The following is a 23,828-nucleotide window of genomic DNA, read 5'->3' as shown; positions in this document are numbered from 1 at the left end:
TTGGTTAATAAGATTGTGAGTATAGAGAAAGACAGATATATAGACAGTAAAAAATTTAAAATTTTAGCTGTTTTCGGCTTAGGCTTATTATTCCAAATTCATTCTAGTGTATAGAATATGATCTTTTTCTGAAATCAAGGATTTAAATAGTATATTTTATTACTCTTTTTGGAGGTGGAATTTTGGATAGTCTTTTTGCAAATTGAGAATTTTAGCATCTTCATTCTTTCCAAATAAAAACTATTTGCTACAGTGCTTTTTGTTTTGCAAGTGGTATCAAGGGCTGTGTTTACATAAGCAACCTAAAAGCAACATAAAAGACTAGGTCTCCAAATTCCATGTCTTGGTTTAATTATTGGGCAGCAGACTGGAGATTGTGCTACATCAGATTTAGAATAAATCAATAGTTCTGGTTTTTAAAATATTTTAACTTTAGAGGCATTGGGATTGTATAATTCAGTGATCTCTATATTAATATGTGGTATTTGTTGCCTTCTATTTAAACCACAAAACTTTCCAGTGCTTAGTTTTTAGGACTTAATGTTAAAATTTATCAAAACTGAAGTGTCTTAGTACATTTTGGAATCATTTCTAAGGCCACCTGTAAATGCCTCATACTATAGAGAAGACCCCAGGAAAAGCCTTTAGTGAAGGAAGAAAAAAAAATACTTACCACACATGTAGCCTCATCAAATTGGTTTCCCCAAATGTAAACATTCGAGAGTGTGGGATTTGTTTTCATTGACTGTGAAAGTGCAACCAGTCCTTCTCCCTGTATGTTGTTGCTGACTACTGACAACCTATCAGAAACAAGAAGTAATAACCCTGGAAACCAATACATACTTCCACAAAGAAGATGCATAAGTTAACCAACAGCATTTATTTTATTTTGTAAATATTTTATTGTGTAAAATCTTGGGAAGAAAAGATACTTAAGAATAATGCTAACTGGGGCACCTGGGTGGCTCAGTGGGTTAAAGCCTCTGCCTTCAGCTCGGGTCATGATCCCAGGGTCCTGGGATCGAGCCCTGCATCGCATCGGACTCTCTGCTGAGCAGAGAGCCTGCTTCCCCCTCTCTCTCTGCCTGTCTCTCTGCCGACTTGTGATCTCTGTCAAATAAATAAGTAAAAATCTTTTTAAAAAAATAATGCTAACTAAAATCCAAGAAACTTCATTTTTTAAGTGGATGCTTCATGTACCTAGGAGAGTTACCTACATTTTAGAAACCAATAGTCTGTTATTATTCAGTAAATGTTTGGGCTTGGTTACAAATACACCCTTCAGGATAGAGCCCTCCAGTAATATTTTTATTATTTTTTTGTCTTGATCATATTATGATTTTTCTATAGAATTCAGGATAAATACAGTAGGCAGTAAGAATTTTCTTCATCTTAAGCATAACTAGAATCAGTCTAATTTTTAATAGACATTACTTTTGAAAAAATTGAAATGTTTAATGTAATATGTCAGCTTAGAAACTTTTCATATTTCATCATGAATCTTGAGTTTTAAGGGGATTGATGTTGGGTTTTTTTTGTGTTTTTTTTTTTTTTTAAGATTTATTTATTTGACAGAGATCACAAGTAGGCAGAGAGAGAGGAAGCAGGCTCCCCACTGAGCAGAGAGCCCGATGAGGGGCTCAATCCCAGGACCCTGGGATCACGACCTGAGCCGAAGGCAGAGGCTTTAACCCATTGAGCCACCCAGGCGCCCCTTGATGTTAGTATTTTAAAAGTTTAAGTTTTTCTCTTGATTAAATACAAAACCATACTAACGCTCTAAGACTCCTGTTGTGTGAAGCAAGAGTTTCACTGAGATGCTTTGCTCCTGCATTTTCTATTCTGTTAAAAGAAAGATCTAGAACTTCCAGGGTAGTATTGCTTTTCAGTACATCAGCCAAATACACCATTCCATCACAAGTTATTTTATTGCTGGGAAGGGAAGAATACATGGTTACATTTGAAAATATGAAGTATTCTTTTATTCATAGTGATTAACATGCCTCAGAATTATTGTATAGAACATTATTTTTCTAGTTCAGTAAAAGATTTTAATCACTCAGTTTCCAAAAAAGTTAATGAAAATTTGCTGTAAAATGTTGCTCCATTCTGGTTTACTCATGATTAAATGCTCCATTCACATTGTTGAGATAATCAGTATAAACTAGATACTAAGGCTTAGTACAAAAAGTTGACAACAATTCATAAGAATATCAATCTTGGGGCTAAAATGCCTTGATTCTTTGCACCTCTTTTAAAAGTCCTTACGTTGAATTACTAATTGATAAGCAGCAGCTTCCTACACCTCGTAGGAGACTGCCACGTTTTTGCTATCATGATTGGCTGGGCCTGCTGCTGTTCCTAGTAAGGTATTCTGAATTCCATTTATCAATAAAGCTTGATTTAACAAACAAAAAAAAAAAAAAAAAAAAAAAAAAAAAAGTTGACAACAATGGTTCAATCTTCTGATCTTTGGAATAACTATCTTAACAGTGTAGCCTCTGTATCATGAATATTTACATAGATTATTCCCAGGACTTCTAATATATTATCACTTACCAGCTGACATCAAGGTAGCGTAGGCTTCTGTTCAGATACAGTGCATCACATAACTGTTTCATACCACAGTTTTTTATGTTATGCTTACAAACGTGTAGTTCAACAAGGCAGTGATTTTCTTTCAACATGTGGCCTAGGTGAACTGTGGATTCTTCCTAAAAATAGTTAAAAACTTCTAAAATAGTTTTGAAGCTGTACTAAATATATGCTAAGTTACTTAAATTAGCTTTTTAAAAAGATACCAGTTGAGACTATTAGCCTATAATTTGTATTTGCTTTGGCTTGGTTTTTAAGAAAAATCACTTTTGCCACAAGTGATACTTTATCATTTTAAAAACCAGTAGCAGGCACTTGGAAAGTACAGTGACTAAGTGATGTAAATAGGCTGGTTTTAAAAAGTCCGTTCTAAACAATCACTCCAGAAGGCGGGTTGGGCGGGGGTGATTGGCCCCATGATATATTGCACATATTAAGCTCCCTTACTGTTGTCCTTTCAAGAATCTCCAGATGTTTCTTATACCCATATGTTCCTGAACTTTACTCTTGATCTCCACTCTTTATGGATAAAATACAAAGACATTTCTCAATGTTGGTTCTATTTTAAAAATACACTCAGTCCTATGATATCCAATTCTTCCTTTTTATAATCATCCCAAATCTCTAAATACATTTTCCAGTCACTGGAAGACTCATTTTTAATTCCAAATTCTAGCTCCTTCCAGGCAAAAAGTATATAACATCAATGAGGATTTGAATACCAAGCACTTTTTTTTTAACAAAGTCAAAGCAGGTCTTAAAATGAATGGGTCAGTATTTTATGATAAGAAGTCCTCTTACTGCTTTTTTTCTTTTTAAGTAAGCTCCATGCCCAGCAAGGAGCCCAACGCAGGGCTTGAACTCATGACCCTGAGATTAAGACCTTAGCTGAGATCAGGAGTCTGATGTTTAACCGACTGAGCCACCCAGGTGTCCCCAGATTGCTGTATTTGTAAGTTTTACAGTCACTGGAAATGCTGATCACGAACATGGATAATTATGTATGCTCAAATTATGTACTTCTACATAATAACTGGGAAAAACTACGAAAAAATCATGTAGCAGTAGCAGATAGTACATGAGTTTTATAATAAAAGTATATGAGCGGGGCGCCTGGGTGGCTCAGTGGGTTAAGCCGCTGCCTTCGGCTCAGGTCATGGTCTCAGGGTCCTGGGATCGAGCCCCGCATCGGGCTCTCTGCTCCGCGGGGAGCCTGCTTCCCCCTCTCTCTCTGCCTGCTGCTCTACTTGTGATCTCTCTCTCTCTCTGTCAAATAAATAAATATTTTAAAAAAAAAAGTATATGAGCTTTATGAGAAAACTGTCCAAATACTAGCTCTATACTAGCTGCCTGACTATGGGCAAATGATTTCATCTAGCTAAGTCTGTTTCCTTTTCTGTAAGGTAGGTAAAATTATACTTCCCTCACAATTAACAAAAAAATACCTGGCATAAAATAACTGTTCTATAGAACACTATAAAGCGGGGCGCCTGGGTGGCTCAGTGGGTTAAAGCCTCTGCCTTTGGCTCAGGTCATGATCCCAGGGTTCTGGGATCAAGCCCTGCCTCGGTCTCTCTGCTCCGCGGAGGGCCTGCTTCCTCCTTTCTCTCTGCCTAGTTGTGATTTCTGTCAAATAAATAAAATATTTAAAAAAAAAAACTATAAAGCATCTTTTATTATTCAGTAGTCTATAATCCTATATCTGATTTATTTCAATTATTGCTGACACTGAAAAAGGCCCAAAGGGAAGCTATAGTTTGGAATTTTAACAAATGCAAACTGACCACTTAGGGGGTCCAGTGTTGCTCTGCATGGTGCCTGGAACGGGACAGGATACATGTTTGTGTTTTATGCTTTGATTGATTTTTTTTTTTTTTTAGATCAAGAAATTTGGTTGAGGGACCACCCTTATTAAGGAAAGGAACTGAAATCAGAAATAGTAGTCTTTTTAGATCATTTATCAACTTTGACAGTTTGCCTAGGATGGCACCTGGCATCAGTATCTTTCCATGCTCCCCAGATAGTGAAATGGAATTGGTTTGCAGGCTTATGTTTGGGAACAGCAAAGTATGAAGAAGCCCAGGAGGACTCTATTCCACAGCCACTGAAGAGAGTAGGACTCAGAGGGACAGAGAGTGGCTGCCTTGGAGAGGAAAAGAAAGCAGCCTGGAGTTTAGCTGACTGCTGGAAGCACCCGGCTAAGAGCAAGGCCCTGCACCTGAGAAAGACCTTGGGCTTTTAACTATTCTCCAATTTGGGAATAATGACACCACTCAACACACTTAAAAGAGGAATGGTGTTTCTAATGTGATTTCACATAGTTTAACATACTTATTTCCTCAAGGCTTTAATCAGAACATTTAGATTGAGCCTTCAAATCTCATGTCCTCAATCTGAGAACCTTGTCTGCCACTTCTAAAAGAATGTTAAAGAACAAGGAGAAGCCTTGAAAGCAACTACCATGTTTTTACTCATCATCTTGTCTCCAGCGTGCAGCTTACCTATAGAATCAAGTCCAGACTTCCCAGGCTGCTCTTCACACACATTCTGCCATTGCTACTCATGATTTCAAAGCAGTTTAGGGATAGTAATATAACAACAAAATTCACAGCCTTTAAAACTTTAATCAGGGGCGCCTGGGTGGCTCAGCGGGTTAAAGCCTCTGCCTTCAGCTCAGGTCATGATCCCGGGGTGCTGGGATCGAGCCCCGCATCGGGCTCTTTGCTTGGCTGGGAGCCTGCTTCCTCCTCTCTGCCTGCCTCTCTGCCTACTTGTAATCTCTATCTGTCAAATAAATAAATCTTAAAAAAAAAAATAAAAAATAAAACTTTAATCATTGTTTTCGTCTTGACTACTCTGCCTCTTTACAGGTTTACTCACCGTTAATCTGAGTTTACAAGAAAAAAAAAGACCTGGGGCGCCTGGGTGGCTCAGTGGTTTGGGCCGCTGCCTTCGGCTCAGGTCATGATCTCAGGGTCCTGGGATCGAGTCCCACATCGGGCTCTCTGCTCGGCAGGGAGCCTGCTTCCCTCACACTCTCTCTGCCTGCCTCTCTGCCTACTTGTATCTCTCTCTGTCAAATAAATAAATAAAATCTTTAAAAAAAAAAAAAAAAAAAAAAGACCTGTTTACTGTTTAAATATCTAAAATCATAATTTAACTCAGTTTTTCTTCAAATGAGTTCTTTGTAAATACAGTAAATTCTAAAAATATGAACATTGAAATAACCAGTAAATAGTACCTTCGTTTTATTCACATGTAATAATATTAGCTGTCATCACTTTGAATACATACCTGTTCACCATACAGTATAGGTCGGTTTAGGTTTATTCCCTTAATTGTTTGGTTTTGCGTTAGGACTGTAGCAAATGCTATCACACTTTGCATTCCCTAGAAACAGTAAATTCGTTAAGGAGCTGACAAAGTATATAATCTCCCTATTTCAAAATCAGTAATCTAGAGTCAGAGAAATAAACTGTATTTTAAGATTTTATTTATCTGTCAGAACTATAAACCCTGAATTATAGTTTGGCCAAACTCAGAAGTAGATTGTTACTACGTTCTTTTCTCCCTGCCCTAAAATCTATAACATGCACAGGGAGTTTCTTAAAGTTTCAGTATCTGTTTCTTAGGATATTCACCTCTAGGTTTGCTCCCGAGTCCTCAAGTTTCTGTTTCCGACCTCGGATACCTAGAGACACACATGCAGATCCCAGCTAGGGTTCTACACTACTTAGAACAGACCTTGTGAAAGCATTCTTTTATGTGCATACTCGTTACTTTCAGTGTGTGTGCAGTGGGAATACCTTATTGAAAGGGCCTAATTCTCCCTGATTTCTGTGTTGGACACCACCACACACTCCCAGCTGTAACACTAGGACCTGGGCCTCCTCTTCACCAGTCTATTCACCCTCCCATCCAATTACTCAGTAAGTCTTAGAGACTGTCTCTAAAAGAGGTCTCAGATTAACCCATCTGTGTGCCACTACCCACTCCCAGTCCCTTTAACCCACCTGGACCATAACTTTAAGTGGTCAGTGAGCTTCTTGCCACCCTCTAATTCCCCACAGAAACCAGAGTGATCTTTTTTTAAAGGACAAATCGAACCCCATCACCCCTCAAAGCCTTGAGATGTATTTAGAACCCAATCCCCTTTTCCCCTGGCCTTGACTCACAACCCGTACAGCACTGCTTGATCTGGCCTCTGCACACCTCTCACCCACACTTTGAGATACTCTGACTAGCCACTCTGGCTTTGCAGTTCTTAAAACCTGCCAGACTCAGCCTTTCATTATTCATGTACCACTCATGATTTTTGCCATATTATAATACCACTTTACTGTTTACTTAAGAGTTTTATATTAAGTCAACTCACTTTTTCCACTTTAAAGTTCTATCATTACCATAAATGGAAAACTAATTCCTCAAAATAGAGCATCTGTAAAAATAAATACATGAGTAGTAAAATTACATCAATCTGTAATAGCTGTGCTACCCATACCATAGGGAAGCACTATCTTAGAGTCTGTGTGTGCTGGACCCCTGCCTAGGGTGTTCTGCCATGGACCCTCTCCAAGATAGTTTCTCAGATATTAGGCAACCATGCTATCATGCAGATTACCTCCTACCAGATAGAGTACTTAACCATCTTTGTAGCACTTTTCTCTTTGATGTTTTCCCAACTAGAATATAGGCTTTCTAATGAAGTAGGGTTTTTTCAATTAAAATTTTTTTTCTCAAAAAATCCTGTATAGGTTAAGAAGGGTTATAGATAGAAGCTTAGGAAGAATTTTATTCTAGTTATTCCTCTATAGTATTAATACAATCTTATTAATAACACTGATATGCCTAATAGTAAAAGCAAAGCAAAACAACAAAAAAAATTTTTTCCCTGATATTAGGGACAAGCTTACAAGCTTAATCAGTCATAAAACTCTCATTTAGCTGATCTCTTCAACAGTTCCTTATCCTATTTCCAAGGAGATGGATGCAGTACATGGGTGATTTTTCTCAACCATTTAACTTACCAAGTCACAGTCACCCAAATCTAATTTTTCTAAAGATGAATTAATTTGTAGCATTGCAGCAAAAAACATTCCACCTTTATTTTCAATCTTGTTTCCAGTCATTCTTAGGTATTTCAGAGTTGTATTCTTCTGAAAAGAAAAAGAATCAAAACTTCATTAAATTTGTATTCCACAAAATTTTTTCTTAATTACATGAGTTAGCAGACTTTTACTATTTGCAGACTCAAGTTTTCATGGTTTCATGGAGCTAGAATAGAATATTCCTTAAAGGTAACATTTAGTTTCCCAATAAGATAAAAATCTGGTTTAATTTTTTACTGGAAAGAATGCCCAGGAAACAGATGCCCAGTAAATGAAGCAAATTTTATAAGTTTTCCTTTCATTGAGAAATCTATAGGTTCGTTTTTAAGAAAATTATACCACTTTTTTTTTAGGTGAAATTCATATAACCCAAAGTAAACCATTTTAAAGTATAAAATTCACTGGTTTTTAATAAATTCACAATGTTATACGAATATCACCTAGCTAGTTTCGAAAACACTTCACCCCCCAACCCCCAACAAAGGAGACCCTATACCATTAAGCAATCACTTTATATTCTCCCTGTATCACTTTTAAAGGAATGTAATTCCTGAGACACTTGCAAAGTTTAACTCCTCTCATTCCACTCTTGATAATTCTTTCACAAAGAAAATTAGACATTTCAGTGCCCTAATAAATAGTAGAAGACATAAATGCAAATAATTGAAACCCCTTAAGAATAGGAGGAAGGCAAGGAGGTCCACTGTTAATAATTCCATTTAACAGTGTACTGCAGGTTCTAGATGAGGCAATTAGGCAAGGAAAAGGAAAAAGGCACCCACATTGGAGAAGAAATCTATGTCTGCATATAACAGGATATTATATATGGAAAATCCTAAGGATTCCACCTAAAAAAGTTGTTAGAACTAGTGCGTTCAGCAAGACTGCAGGACACAACACCAATATATAAAAATCAATTGTATTTCTACACACTAGCAATGAACAATCCAAGACTGAAATTAAGACTCCCATTAGGGGCACCTGGGTGCCTCAGTCGGTTAAGCATCTGCCTTCAGCTTAGGTCATGATCCCCGTGTCCTGGGATCAAGCCCCACATGGGGCTCCTTGCTCAGCAGGAAGCTTGCTTTTCTCTCTCCCACTCCCCCGGCTTGTGTTCCCTCTCTTGTTGTATCTGGCAAATAAATAAAATATTAAAAAAAAAAAAAAGAGTGGCCCATTTATAGTAGCATCAAAAAGAATAAAGTATTAGGAATAAAGTTAGCAAAATCAAGACCTGTACATTAAAAACAAACCACTATTAAAGGAAATGAAAGATATAAATAAATGGAAACACATCCCACGTCATGAATCAGAAGACAATACTGTTAGGATGACAGTACTCCCCAAATTTTCTAAAGGTTGAAAGCAACTCTCTCAAAATCCTTGTTTTTCGGGGCACCTGGATGGCTCAGTGGGTTAAAGCCTCTGCCTTCAGCTCAGGTCATGATCTCAGGGTACTGAGATCGAGGCCAGCATCGGGCTCTCTGCTGGGCGGGGATCCTGCTTCTCCCTTTCTCTGCCTACTTGTGATTTCTGTGAAATTAAAATCTTTAAAAAAAATCCTTGTCTTTCTTGCAGAAATTGATAAACTGGTCTTAAAATTCATATGGAAATGCAAAGGACCCAGAAGAGCCAACACATCTTGAAACAACAAAAAGGACTCACTTCTTGACTTCAAAACTGACTACAAACTACAGTAATCAAGATTGTGTGGGACTAACATAAGGATAGACATACAGATTAATAGAATAGAATAAAGAGTAGAGAAATAAACCATTTGTAATCAATTTTTGACAAGGGCATCAAGAAAATTAATGGGGGAGGAATAATCTTAAATAGTGTTGGGACAACTGGATATCCACATGCAAAAGAATGAAGTCAGACTCCTACCTCACACCATATACAAAAATTAACTCAAAATGGATCAAAGAACTAAACAAAGCAGCTAAAAACAAACTGTTAGAATATGCAAATATAAATCTTAATGATTTTGAGATAGGCAAGGCCTTAGATGTAACACCAAAAGCACAAAGGAAAAAAGTTGAACTTTATCAAAATTAATTTTGTGCTTCAAAGGATACCATGAAGGAAGTGAAAAGGCAATCTACAGAATGACAGAAAACATTTGCAGATCATGTATAAGAGACTTATATCCAGAACATACAGACTACTCTTAGCATTTAAAAAAGACAACTAGACATGGGCTTTGAACAGACATTTTTTCCAAACGATGGCATATGAAAAGATGCGAAGCCATCATTATTCATGATGGGAATGCAAATCAAATCCAAAAAACCTCTGCATGTCTACTAGGATGACTAAAATCAAGAAGACAGTAACAAGTGCTAGATGTAGAGAAACGAGGACACTCCTACAGTGTTGGGCTTGTAAAAAGACAGGCAGTTTGGAAAACAGTTGAACAGTTACCAAACGATCTAGCAGTTACACTTCTAGGTATATACCTAAGAAAACTGAAAACATGCACACAAAAATGTGCAAATATTCATAGTACATTATTGTAGACAAAAAGTGGAGACCTAAATGTCCTTAACTGATGGATGAATAGGATATATCCAAACAATGGAATATTATTTGGCAATAAGAATCAAGTATGTTAAAATACAGATGAACCTTGAAAGCATTAAGCCAGTCACAGGAGACCACATTTTTTTTTTTAAAGATTTTATTTATTTATTTGACAGAGAGAGATCACAAGTAGACAGAGAGGCAGGCAAAGAGAGAGAGGGAAGCAGCCTCGCTGCTGAGCAGAGAGCCCGATGCGGGACTCGATCTCAGGACCCTGAGATCATGACCTGAGCCGAAGGCAGCGGCTTAACCCACTGAGCCACCCAGGCGCCCCGAGACCACATATTTTAAGATTCCATTTATGTGAAATGTCCAGAATAGACAAATCTATTAGATGGAACACAGATTAGTGACCTGCAGGCACTGGGAGAGTGAAAGAAGCATAGAGAAGGAGGGGCGCCTGGGTGGCTCAGTGGGTTAAAGCCTCTGGCCTTCGGCTCAGGTCATGATCCCAGAGTCCTGGGATCGAGCCCCGCATCGAGCCCCGCATCGAGCCCCACATCGGGCTCTCTGCTCAGCAGGGAGCCTGCTTTCCTCTCTCCCTCTCTCTCTGCCTACTTGTGATCCCTCTCTCTGTCAAATAAATAAATAAAATCTTTAAAAAAAAAAAAAAGAAGCATAGAGAAGGATTGCTAATGTGTACACAGTTTCTTTTGTTCTAAAAACAGTGACGGTCATGCAATTCTGAATATACAAAAACCCACTGAACGAACACCTTAAAGGTAAACTTTGATGGAGAAAAAGTAAATTCTTAGGTATGCTAAGTATCTTAAAGCTTTTTAAAAATAAGTTCAAAAATGCCCATGTAAGTGGAATAAAAATACACATTTACACAATAATGAGTTCACAATAACATTTCGGTTAGTTACAAGCTATCAAAAGTTAAAATTCCAAAAGAAAATGTTTGAGGTATATAAATGCTTACATGTAGTGCTTTAGCAATCAATTCTCCACCTTCTGGCCCAATATCATTAAACATAAGGTTTAAGTAAACGAGTTTATGTTGCTTCTATAATAAGAAGAGAAAAGAATCTATTACATATGTAATTATTAGGGGAAAAAAATACAGGCACTGCTTTATTTAAGTAAAAGAATTTCCCTCCAAAGAAAATCTTTGTAACAGAAAATCTCAAAGTCCAACAAAAGAAGCTACCCTTGGGGTGTGGGGTGGGCTGTGGGAATCATCGTGCTCATTTAAACAAAATTGCAATGTAAGTGAAAGAAAAAGACTATTCTATTTTGATCAATTATTCAAAGTATGAATGCCCTTTATTTAACCATAGTGTACAAGTTTGCAAAAGATGACATAGGAGCTCTAGTTACCAGCAATCTACCAGTAACAAATACACAAGTGGGTTTTCAGTTTATTTCAAGTGTTGTAAATATAGTGCAAGGTCAGGACCCTGGACATTTTGCAAGACTAGCATTTTGTGTGTGCCGCTAGACTAGGTGGTTTCACTGCAAACAGAATTAAGAAAAGTTAAGAACAGGGCACCTGGGTGGCTCAGTGGGTTAAGCCACTGCATTCAGCTCAGGTCATGATCTCAGGGTCCTGGGATCGAGCCCCACATCAGGCTCTCTGCTCAGTGGGGAGCCTGCTTCCTCCTCTCTCTCTGCCTGCCTCTCTGCTTACTCGTGATCTCTCTCTGTCAAATAAATAAATAAATAAATAAATCTTTAAAAAAAAAAAAAGAAAGAAAAGAAAAGTTAAGAACATTTTGGTGATTTTTGCAACATTTTTGTAATTGCTGAGAATTAGTTCATATTTCTTAATCTTCACTCTGTCCTTGTGCTGTGTGCCATCTCAAGGATAGAAGAAATTCTTTTTTTAAGATTTTATTTATTTATTTAACAGAGGGATACACAGCAAGAGAAGGAACACAAGGGCAGAGGGAGAGAGAGAAGTAGGTTTCTTGCCAAGCAGGGAGCCCGATGTGGGGCTCTATCCCAGGACGCAGGAATCATGACATGAGCTGAAGGCAGATGCTTAAGGACTGAGCCACTCAGGTGCCCCTCGTGGACATGAGAATTTTAAGATCATTTTTAAGCTCATTAGAAGCATATTTAGCAATTGGGGAAAGTAGTTAGGATCTTAAAAAGCCAATTTAAACAATAATGATAATGCTGCTTTAAACATTTTAACTGAAAATACAAACACCTATATTTGCCAATCTTCCGAGGTTGAAACAAAGCCTTTTCTTAAAGTACGCCTACACTGATTGGTGGACCACACTTTTTTTTTTTTTGGACCCCACTGTCTCTCTTAAATGAAATGCAACCACAATGCAGCATTTCAGCATGGGCATCTTCAAAGAAGTCTGCAATAAAGGGTTATTAACTTAGCAGACTTGAGGTACTCAAACCATGTACATTCCAAAGAAAAAGTACTGGCTCTTAACTGACTCCTGGAAGAAAACAAAAAGAACTAACAACATTTTGTAGTAAAATACCTGAAGCAGTCCTGCAGCATAGTATGCACCAACATCACTTATGAGGTTATACCTAACATCCAAACCTGAAGAACATGGATGAATACAGGTTGATATTCCTTATACTGAATAATTAAAATCAGGAACATTAAAGAGGTAATGATTTTTAAGGAGACATATACCACTGAAATATGGATTCTTCTTTAAAATTCTGAAAAGAATCCAAAAATCTTTGTCTGTTACTCTTTCTTCTGGCATTAAGCGACTGTTACCAGCAATATTTAATGTGATTCCTTCTGACCTATTAAAATGCAAAAAAGAAACCCACTAAAGAAATAGAAGTATTTTCCCCCTATATAAATAGTAACATCATGAATAGCATTTACTGAAACCAAGTATGTATCACAATATAGATTTATACCAAGTAATTTAAGATGACTGAATATTCAATAGATTTTGTAAACACTTCCATAGTATATAATTTCATTCTCTCTTTCTTTCTCATACACACACACACACACACACACACACTCCTCCTGATAAGTAATCACATCAAAGACTTCAATATTTTCACAAATAAATCCAGCTCCCAGGAGTTCAGGACAAATCTGAGGCTAGACTTGGAGGCCACTGGTCTAATGTTTTTCCTTGTATACTCTGCTACCTCCAAGACCAGCTAACAGTGTCCATCAGCCACTGTTCTAAATCAAAAGGTAGATCTATTTTAAAAGCCATGTACAAATCGCTTTAAACAAATCACTCAGTATTCCAGGATTTTCATACAGAAGAAGGTCAGTGAATACTACTTGTGTAATCAAGTATTGTCTTTCTTACCCCTTTTCGAGTTCTTTATCGACTTCTTGGAGTATATGCAATATAAAAGAATTAATTTTCTGGGACTTTTCCATACAGAGATTATAGTAAGTTTCCTGGAGATGGCCAGTAACTTCTGGAACTTTTGAAAAATAAGTGCATTACTCTTCATCACATATAAATGATATCAGGACCTTTCCTGTCCCCGCCCCTCCCCTTCCCCAAAAATTACACTTCTTTAAAGATACGAATGTGTATGTAGAGAGTCAGGAGTGAGGAAGAAAGGGCAAAAGAACTAAGACTAGAGAAAGAGGGAAAATAGAAGGAATTCGGGGGAATAAAAATGATGTTTGGAGGGGCGCCTGGGTGGCTCAGTGGGTTAAAGCCTCGACCTTCAGCTCAGGTCATGATCCCGGGGTCCTGGGATGGAGCCCCGCATCGGGTTCTCTGCTCGGCGGGGAGCCTGCTTCCTCCTCTCTCTCTGCCTGCTTCTCTGCCTACTTGTGATCTCTGTCTGTCAAATAAATAAATAAAATCTTTTAAAAAAAAAATGCTGTTTGGAGAAGCAGGGCCATAGAAATACCCACTGAGACTAGGCAGACACTAACTTGCAAGTGACACAAAGAAGGACTAACATCCTGGTAACAGAGGAAAAGGATATTCAGAGAAATTAAAGATTTTGTCCAAAATCATAGAGCTAATAAGGGTAGAGTATAAAAACGGACTCCAAAGCCTCCTTCCACTCTACCACACTGGGTTAGGGACTCATGTTTTCTTATCAGGACTGCAAATAAAAAATTTTTAATCAAATAAAAATTATTTTTGTTTTATTAAAAATAAAAATTATTAACAATATTAATATAAAAATATTAAAAATAAAATTTTAATTTTTTATATTTTAATCAAATAAAAAATTTTTAATCAGAGGATCTAAACTCAAAAAGGATCTGAAAAATCCACGAGTCCCCAAGGCTCCCTGGATACCCTCTACACATGCACGTTGATGGCATCTTTGACTAGAGCTCTGTGGGTTCCTCCTAAAACTGAGTTGAGGCCAGACTCAGAGAAGTTCTTCACCTACCCTGGCCTTTCACTTCCTCTTTGTAAAGGTTGATTTTTCTCTGTTCAGTCCTTAATACAGATGATAGAAACAAAGCAGGAGTTGAAATTTCCTTCCTCTGTTATGCCTGAAGCTTTCCTTAATGGCCTTACTGTTTTGGATATTAATTTACAAGGATCTTTGGAAGACCCAAGCCTTCTACGGGTAGAAGTGATATTGTTCCTCTTCTTAGAAGCACATACCACTTTCTTGGTTTTCTGTCTTTTCTTTTGTATAGGTCTTTTTTTTTTTTTTTTTTTTAAGATTTTATTTGACAGAGATCACAAGCAGGCAGAGAGGCAGGCAGAGAGAGAAGAAAAAGCAAACTCCCCACCGAGCAGAGAGCCCGATGCGGGGCTTGATCCCAGGCCGTTGAGATCATGACCTGGGCCGAAGGCAGATGCTTAGCTCACTGAGCCACCCAGGTGCCCCTGTATAGGTCTCTTAAAAAAATAATAATAAAAGGGGCGCCTGGGTGGCTCAGTGGTTTAAGCCTCTGCCTTCAGCTCAGGTCATGATCTCAGGGTCCTGGGATCGAGCTCCGCATCGGGCTCTCTGCTCAGTGGGGAGCCTGTTTCTCCCTCTCTCTCTGCCTACTTGTGACCTCTCTCTCTCTGTCAAATAAATAAATAAAATATTAATAATAATAATAATAATAATAAAAAATAAAAATCTGTGCTCAGAGATCTCACTACTCAACCAGCTTGGGGTCTTCAGGAGCCAGCCTCTGAGTTTCTGCATCTCAAGAGATGTACTTTGCTGAGATTTCTGCACTGTATGAACTCAAGAGTTTGCTAAACAAACTTGCAGAACAAGATTTAAAATGAGGAACATTACATTAAAAATGAAAGCACTAAACTTTTCTTAATAGTTTTCTTTTAAATCAGCTTTTAAAAAATTAATTTAACCCACTTATTCCAGACAAGTTGGAAATTTCAATATCGAAAGGAAATAAATATCAGCAATCCCATGTTAAAGAACCATTACAATTAAGGTCTCTGGGTATTTCCTCCTTATTGTTTTTCTCAACTATGTACATATTAGCTTTTTTTAAAAAATTGGAGTATTTCAGTACAGTTCTATATCTTTTCAGTTAACATTGAGTTTTCCCATGTCACCCTGGGAAAAATTTTAATGTCAACAGAATTTCCTGTCTTATGGGTTGATGTATATAAGAAACCCTTCCTTATTTTAGGAAATTTCCATGAATCTAAATAACATGTTAGCACAATATTTCCCAAACTGTGTTCTTCAGAATACAAATATTTCATGAGATGATCAAACATGTTCTAAATAGAATAGATTTTATTGTCAAATACATTTGGGAAGTTCTGAATTAAAGCTAAACAGACCTCCATAATACTTCTCAGGATATTTACAACACTCAAGGGCACAAAGACTTCAAATTGTTGAGCCTGGAGAGAAAGGAGAATAAAAATATTCCATTTCCCAGACTTATGTGACAATGGTTCACATGGAATTCAAGCTACAAAATGCTACTTTAGCATTCTCCACAGAAAACACAGCAAATTGATCTGTAACAAATTTACTTGTTGGAGCTGGGCTCCCACGAGGCTTCTTTCTTCCCTTCTGGCTACTACCCTCCTTGGTATTAAAAAGCAAAGACTGGCCTGAGAATCTGAGGTTCAGGGCCTGCCCTCGGCAGGCTGCACCACACCCAGGATCTGCGCAAGAAATGTGTCAAGACTTAGAACTCCTATTTCTCTGAGGGAAGGAATCTTAGACTACAAGCTAAATATAGCTAAAGAAAGTTACAATAAAATTCTAAGAACTCCTGGGTGGCTCAGTGGGTTAAGCATCTGCCTGCAGCTCAGGTCATAACCCTAGGGTCCAGCCCCACGTTGGGGTCCCTGCTCAGCTAGGAGTCTGTTTCTTCCCTCTCTCTCCTCAGCTTATGCTCTCTCTTGCAAATAAATAGATAAAATCTTTTTTTAAAAGGGGGATGGAAGTGCTCGCTTCGGCAGCACATATACTAAAAGGGGGGTGGAAGAGGGAGAAAAGGAAAGGAAAAGGGAAGAAAAGAAAATTCTTATTACCTGACCATGGATTTAAAGTATTTAAAATTTTCTGCTATGCTCTTTCATGTTGTATGTCAGGATTTTATGGTACCAATAACTTATTTCCTGTATTCATCTTAGGGGAGAATAATTAAATCCATCCTCAAATTGTAAAGCTAAAACTAAGACTAACCAGTTACACAAGAAAATATCAAGAATCTAACTCAAATGTCATTTTTCTTGTATTCCAAATATTTTTCACCTGGCAGCACGTTTTAAAATTTCTAAAGAAAGGGCTCATTTTGGAGGTGGTCCCCTATGCCCTTCTATACTGGAACAGTCAAATACCAGGAAATCCAAGGGTTGGGAGTGAGTCAGACTGGGGTGGGTGTGACTTTGAACAAGTTGTCTTAATTCTCCCATCTTAAATTTCCTCTTATGCTAAAAGCAGAGCTCGGTGCCCATCTCAAGGATGCGGTGAGGAATAGGTAAGTCTTCTAGCACAGTTCCGTATCTGCAGGCACATTAATACAAGCATCCAAAATGGAAATGGTGGCAAGAGGAGGGACGTGCAGGCTATGCTTAATTTGCTAGAGCTCATTCACGGTTGCAGAAATACTTAAAACGAGGTGACATAGAGATGCCAAGTCAGAACGGTCTCAAGGCCCTCTCGCCCACCTAGGCCCTGCTTTCTGGAACTTCCGCAAATAAAGGGCCCCCGAAGAGCACCTACACAACTTTCTCGGAGACTCTGATAAGGGCAAAGCAACAGACACACCTTCCTCCAGGACAATGGCTCGTGTGAAGGGCAGACCCATCGGGGGAACTTGGGGCTCCCTTCCCACCCACATTTGGGGGCCCCAAAGTTCTGGCCGCAGCTGAGGTTCCCAGGGGCGCCCGCCTGCCACACCGTCTCGAGCTGGCAGCACGCTGGGAGGAATGGGCTCTGCCAGCGACCCTGCCGCCTCCTGCACTTCCCGTGAGCCGGGCCGGCGCCGAAGGACATCCGATTTCTTACCACTACCGTCGGCGGGGGCCGAGGACGGATTAGGGGTTGTAGTGGGAATGGGAGTGGGGAACCCAGGCCCGGCCCCCGCGGCCTCCTTCCCCAGGCCCCACATATTCCTCTTCACCCCTAGGCCGCCGCGGAAGCGGTGTCATGACGACGGCGCGCGTGCGCCTGCCCAGTCCCCGCCCACCCACCTGCTGCGGCGGGGCTCAGATGAGCACCAGACCCTGAGCGCCACCTCCCGCCGGCTGCGCATCCCCTGCCATTACCCACGTGGGCCTCAGGGCAGGTGGCGATTGTCAAAGCAATGGAAGTTTCTTGGTCACCCCCTCTGGCTCCGGATCCTCTAGACCTGGGTTAAAAACACACAGAGGGAGGGTGTTTTGGCTCCTCTGCAGAGGGACGTTCTTGAGGTTTCGGGGCACGGCTGATGGGCTAGGAGCCGGGCTACAAAGACGATTATGACACAGTCTCCTCCCCAAAGTGTGTACATACCTGCGGTGGCCACGTGCAATAGCGGAGAGTAGCACCAGCACGGATAAGGCACGGAGCTAAGGGAGCTTAAAGGGGTATGTAGATAGTCCGGCGAGGGGCGGGGATACCAGGGAGGGCTTTCTGAAGGAGGTAACTTCCTGAGTGGTCCCAGTGAATCCACCCCAGGGCGGAACAGCTTGGTAGGTGCTGGAGACGCGCAGGTACTTGGGGCCGCCCAGATGTGTACAGGGTGGGAGGCAGGCAGGCAGGGTCAGACCCACGTGAAGCCCTTGCGCATCCTCTGAGCAGCAAGCTGTTTTGGGACAAGGACGCTGGGAGCCCTCAGATAGGGAGCAGCGGGTGGAGAGTGGATTTGACAGGACCTGGGGGAGGTGAGGTCTGAAGCAGTTGCAGTACCCCAGCTGAGAGAAGATCCAGCTGAGGCTGGACTTGGGGAAGGGAGGAGAAGGGGACAAAACCCAGCCACAGTTACAGGCAGCACGCTCAGGTACTTGGATGTGGGAGAGAGAAAAAGAGGAAGGAGGGAAGGAAGGTCTTCTGTTTGGGGTTACCACAGACCTCTGAGGAAGCCCCTGAAGGGCCCCTGGAGAGAGCTCTGGAGCCAACCAGAGACTCCTTGCCTGGGAGGGAGAAGGATGCCCCTCAAGGTGAAACCAAGACATATCTGAACACAGTAAAAACAAAAACGTCCAGGACCTCTGTCCCTGAATCTACCCCACTAGGCAATTCCAGAACACCAGTCCACTGCTAAGAAACTCTGCTAGGCAAGGTGGGTTCTCTTCACACCCAGTGTTGCCCAGATTTTAAGCATCACTTGAATTATTTCAGATTAAACATGAACAGAAAATATTTTCATTTACCCCACATTTCTACCAACAAAGTCAAGAGGTAGCTTGAAATACTAAAGCATGAGTGTGAGCACAATTCAGCATCTACCTTCCCAACCCCTTTCAGAGTATTTGGAGTTAAGTGGAGGAAAGTAAAGAAAAGTTCAGGATTTATTAATTACTGCTCTAGGGGAAGGGAGGGATACTCTTCTAAGGGAACAAGAAGTGCCAATCACACTTTTGTTCTAGAGAGTAACCAGAAAACACAGTCAGAACGGAATAAACAGAAAAGAGCTGCTTTTAGCTAGACAGCACTTAAAGCACTGTTCTCCTTATCCACCTTAGCAAAAAACAAAACCAAAAAATAACAGTATTTGCGCTGAACTATAGCCCGCTCATCAAACTGCATACCAAGTAGGATGGTCAAAAAAACAACAAAAACAACAAAAACTGGCCACATGTACAACTCCTTTCCATCAACACATTTTTCATTAATCCAATGATTTCCAGGTGGAGGAGGGATATAATTTTTAAAAACCCTCCCCCTGAGAATCACTGACTGGTGGGGAGGGGATAGGAGGTGGGGAAACATGTTGCTGAGCTGGCTTCAAGGAGACTTAAGTGGATTCACTGGGTGCTTAGGTGTCAAGAACCCAGAGTGGAGGTTGAACTTGAACCTCGGCTTTCTGGAATTCAGGACCAAAAAGAATATATGAGGGTTTGTAGTCCCCATTCTTCTATAAAAGGCAGCATTTACATTTCTCTGGCACCTTATAGTAGGAAGGTTTAGTAGGTGTATCTTTACATAAGTAACTTAATAGATAGGTCTTTGATTACAGTTTCATTAAAAAAAAAATCCAGGGGCACCTGGGTGGCTCAGTGGGTTAAGCCTCTGCCTTTCACTCGGGTCATGACCCCAGGGTCCTGGGATCGAGCCCCGCATCGGGCTCTCTGCTCAGCAGAGAGCCTGCTTCCCCCTCTAAAAAAAAAAAAAAAAAAAAAAAAAAAAAAAATCCAGAAGTATTTTTCAAGTGTTTCTTTTATTGTAACTATTTAAAAAGCCAACAGCATGAGTTTTTATAATTACAATCCTCCTGTCTTGAGGAAACACAGATAATAGGGTCTAGGTAAGTTGTTTCCTGCTAACATGGAGACAACTCCAAGGATCTGGGAGAATTAATATTTAACACATTCATTAGTTATTTTTCCCCAGGTACCAGAAGGCTCAACTGAGCTGCTAGAAAGTGTCAGAGCAAATTCCTGGTTGAATTTTCTGACGAGTATCTGAAGTGCTGGCTTCCAATGTTGCTCACGCATGTGTGTTGTTTAGGCACTAAATATGCAGGTGAAAAAAATAGTGTTATTAAAAAATTATTTGAGCCATGGATAAAAGAGTGAGTGGTCTGAAAAGTTTACATTTTTATTATCTGACAAGACAAAAAGGTATCTGATTAGTAATAGAATAACACCTCAAACCTCCTTCATTGTGCAAGACAATAATTTGAAAAACCACATTCTAAAAGAAAAAAAAAAGTTTTGCCTAGGAATTACTAGATCTATAGCTTGGTAGTGTTAGGTCCCCCAGTAATGGGTCGGTGATTAAAGGAGTGAGACTGATACAAAGCGAAGGTCAAGCAAAGCTTTATTTCACGCCAAGCATCAAGAATCAAAGCGAACTCTCAGGGCCACGCCTCTTACAAGAGAGGGTGGCCTTTCTCTGTTTCACAGACTAGTTTTTAAGGGCAAAGGCCATGTGGTTGGGCCTGGCCACGCACAGGTGGCCAATGAGATTTAACACACAGAGAAAGCTGCACAGTGATGCTAGGTGACCAACTGAATTACAATTTACCCTATAGTAAACATTTGACCTAGCCTATCACCTTGGTTAGAATTGGCACCCAAAAGGCTCCCAAAGGGCGGGGCCCATACTCCTTGGTAGCTAGGGAGACGGTATGCAACCCCCCCATTGATCGGATGTCTCCACCTGGCCTGACCCACCCTTGTATCTGGGCTTTGTTACCTGGGGCTGGTTTCCAGGACTTGTTTTTAAGTAAGTCCCCTGGGAGAAGGGGGGCCAGACCCCTTTAAGGGTTAAACAATGTTGTTGTTTTAACCTTGATGGAAGCCTCTGGCTAAATAGGTCCTTACAGGTAGTACATGTAGGGGAATGAAGGGTAGAAACTTTTTTGAAAATGGGTAAAATGCCTGTCTGAGCCTATTTAAAGAAAACAAGTCCCGAGAAGCCATTTCAGATCAATAATTTGGAGACAGCGGGGTTGGGGGGACACCATGCAACATGGCTAACAATTCTGGCAAACGAATGTTTCTCTAAGGCCTCTTTTACCTGCAGGTGGACCCGTGCTTGGAAGACTCTTCACTTTACAAGACTTTCAGAGCTCATTATCAGATTATAGACTTCTTCCCCATTTCTCTTAACATACCAAACATCTCCGTATCCTAGTACTAATTTGGAAGTTTCTACTTACCAAACACCTGACACCAACTGGGGGTTTTCCAAACAAGCCAGTCTCTAGTTCTCTGCAGACGCCAAGTAGGTGTCCCAAGGTTTGATTCTGACACTACACACCCAGAGTTAGTGCCCACCGTACAGCTTGAGAGCTCAGTCCCGTAAGACTGCTTCCCGCCTCAGATACCAGCCACAAGTCCCAGGTTGTCACCAGTACCAGTGGGCTACAGATTGGGGGTACCCACAGCTCTCTCCTGAATTTCAATAATTCGCTTTAAAGGTTCACAGAACTCAAACACTTTTACTTACTGTTACCGCTGTATTCTAAAAACTATGGCTCATGAACAGCCGAATAGAAGAGATGCACGTGGGGAAGAGAGGGTATGAAGAGAGGGCACAGAGCTTCTACACCTTCTCTGGACACATGACCCTCTGGCACCTTGATGTGCTCACCAACTCAAAAGCTCTCCCAAGCCCATTGTTTAGGGTTTTTATAGAGGTTCCATTCTGGGAGCACGGTTGATTAAATCAATGGTCATTGGTGATTAACTCAACCTCCAGCCCCTCTCCCAGTCACCTCTTCTTGAGGTCCTGGACCGGGACTGAAAGTTCCACCCCTCTCATCATGGATGGTTTCTCTGGCAACCAGGCCCCCTCGTGAGGCAATGTGGGGGCCTAAGGAGAGTGACCTCATTAGTATGGTTTGAATGGGGCTTATTATGAATAACAAGAGACGCTTCTCTCCAAACCCTCAGAAAACACTAAAGGTTTTAGAAGCTCTTGTATCAGGAACTTGGGAACAACAAAGACCAAATACGTATTTATTATTATATCACAACATCACACCTAGAATCTTGCCTTTATTATTGTCTGAGTCGTTTAGATTCTCCCTTGCCCGGGCCAAAAATCTAAAGTTGCTTGCTTATGAAAGTTTTCCACTCAAGTCTGAAGTTTATATGTGTCTTCATCTCGTATTACTTGAGAGGAGACTTAAACATTTTTCCTGGGATTTTGGTTTCCCAGAAATTTTTATCAAAGCAAAGGGTGTTACCCTTATCATTACATGGTTCTCCAGCCCTAGGTATATTGAGGCTCTTGGCTTGTCTGTGTTAGAGGAAGAAGATCTCCTAGGTGAAGCTGTAAGTAAAATCTTGAAATTATTTTAACTAGAAATGGTTCTTTATGCTATCAGAGAGAGTCACGTTAACTTCAGTACCCTAGTCTTATCTATTCAATTGGCATGTAAACAGACTTGGAAACAAAAGTATCAACACTTGATATAACTTTGAGAAGGTTGATCATTTTCCTAAATGGTTTTTCTCTGGCATTAAAATTACCCCCAAAGGGACCAATTATTAAACTATCCAAACCCTGACTCCTTGAAAAGACACAACAGTTATTACACCTAGATATTCCACAGTAATACTGGGTTGTAACAAGTTCATTTGGCCACGTTGCGGTAGCAATCCTTATGAAAAAAATAACCAATAAGGAATCAATCTTCTCTGTTCTTATTTACTGGGGCTGAATTACTGGCCAACCTGTTGTAAATCTGACTTTGTAACCTCCTTTTATTAAGTCTGTTAATGGATATTCAATCTATATAGCTTTCAGAGTCCATCAAATTGGTTCCAGACGCATGTGGCATATAGGATTCTGGCGAGATAACGTATGTACACACACATTCAGGCATTCTAGGCAGGTCTCATCATGGAACAAGACAAATGTTAGGAGAAATAAGTTCTTTTATGTGTCTGGAAGCCCAGATGCACTTGGGTTAACCCTAATCACACAGCTAGTCCGCAAGAATCTTCCCCAGATGACTCTGCTGAAAGGTCTCCAAAGAAAATCAAGCCTGAATGCTCACATCCAAGCCTGATTTTAATAAAAACCAGGCTTCTGGTAAACAAATGATGTTAATATCCTTAGCGAGGTTAGGACAAATTTTACACTCTGGCCCCCACTTCCTACTATGTTCTGAGAAAAGGCTTTTTGGTTAGTTTCTGTATCTGTAAAACAGAGATCGTAATGGTGTCTGCTTCTTAGGGTTCTAGTGAGGATTCCGTACATTAATTTAAGTAAAGCTTAGCACGTACAGTGCCCTGAGTGTTCTCTATTTTCCTTTCTCCTGTGACCTTAGTCAGTACTTTGTCTAAGAGTCTTCAGCATTGCCAATTTATATGCAGGACACTGGAAGTTTTATCCTACAGGACTGAATAGTATCAAATCAATCTAGTGATCAAATGAGAAATGCTGGAGACAGCTGATTCTAGACACAACTTAATCAATGATAAGTCTTGTCCTTCTTTAAATAACAGAGAGCAACACTGTCCCATAACTCTGTTGGAGGCTAGGCATATAGTAATGAGAATCTAAACCACA

The 23,828-nt window shown here is 40.1% G+C and overlaps 2 protein-coding genes across 7 annotated transcripts in view; one reads left to right on the top strand and one right to left on the bottom strand.

Moving 5' to 3' along the window:
• The window catches only part of MYNN (myoneurin), a 42,197-nt gene extending 32,506 nt beyond the window's left edge, over positions 1 to 9,691 (top strand). The window contains exon 9 of the transcript XR_006817972.1: positions 9,282 to 9,691. The gene's annotated coding sequence lies outside the window, so the exon portion shown is untranslated. The remainder of the gene's footprint in view (positions 1 to 9,281) is intronic.
• The window catches only part of LRRC34 (leucine rich repeat containing 34), a 30,908-nt gene extending 13,120 nt beyond the window's left edge, over positions 1 to 17,788 (bottom strand). For 2 of the 6 annotated variants that reach the window (XM_046001600.1, XM_046001595.1), the window contains exons 1-10: positions 17,667 to 17,788; positions 13,553 to 13,673; positions 12,901 to 13,019; positions 12,740 to 12,804; positions 11,215 to 11,298; positions 7,623 to 7,751; positions 5,890 to 5,985; positions 2,560 to 2,714; positions 1,777 to 1,932; positions 674 to 800 (exon numbers count right to left, since the gene is read on the bottom strand). In XM_046001600.1, the coding sequence (XP_045857556.1) occupies positions 674 to 800; positions 1,777 to 1,932; positions 2,560 to 2,714; positions 5,890 to 5,985; positions 7,623 to 7,751; positions 11,215 to 11,298; positions 12,740 to 12,804; positions 12,901 to 13,019; positions 13,553 to 13,673; positions 17,667 to 17,769 (1,155 nt within the window). In that variant the 5' untranslated portion in view covers positions 17,770 to 17,788. Of the gene's footprint in view, positions 1 to 673; positions 801 to 1,776; positions 1,933 to 2,559; positions 2,715 to 5,889; positions 5,986 to 7,622; positions 7,752 to 11,214; positions 11,299 to 12,739; positions 12,805 to 12,900; positions 13,020 to 13,552; positions 14,871 to 17,666 lie in introns of those variants that run through there. The other 4 variants (XM_046001598.1, XM_046001596.1, XM_046001601.1 and 1 more) reach the window with 4 other exon arrangements.
• Between the last annotated feature and the right edge of the window lie 6,040 nt (positions 17,789 to 23,828).

Source organism: Meles meles, chromosome 4 (assembly GCF_922984935.1).
Source record: "Meles meles chromosome 4, mMelMel3.1 paternal haplotype, whole genome shotgun sequence".
Taxonomy (NCBI): Eukaryota; Metazoa; Chordata; class Mammalia; order Carnivora; family Mustelidae; genus Meles; species Meles meles.
Note: the sequence above shows the minus strand (reverse complement) of the source record. Positions and strands in the feature narration are given on the sequence as shown.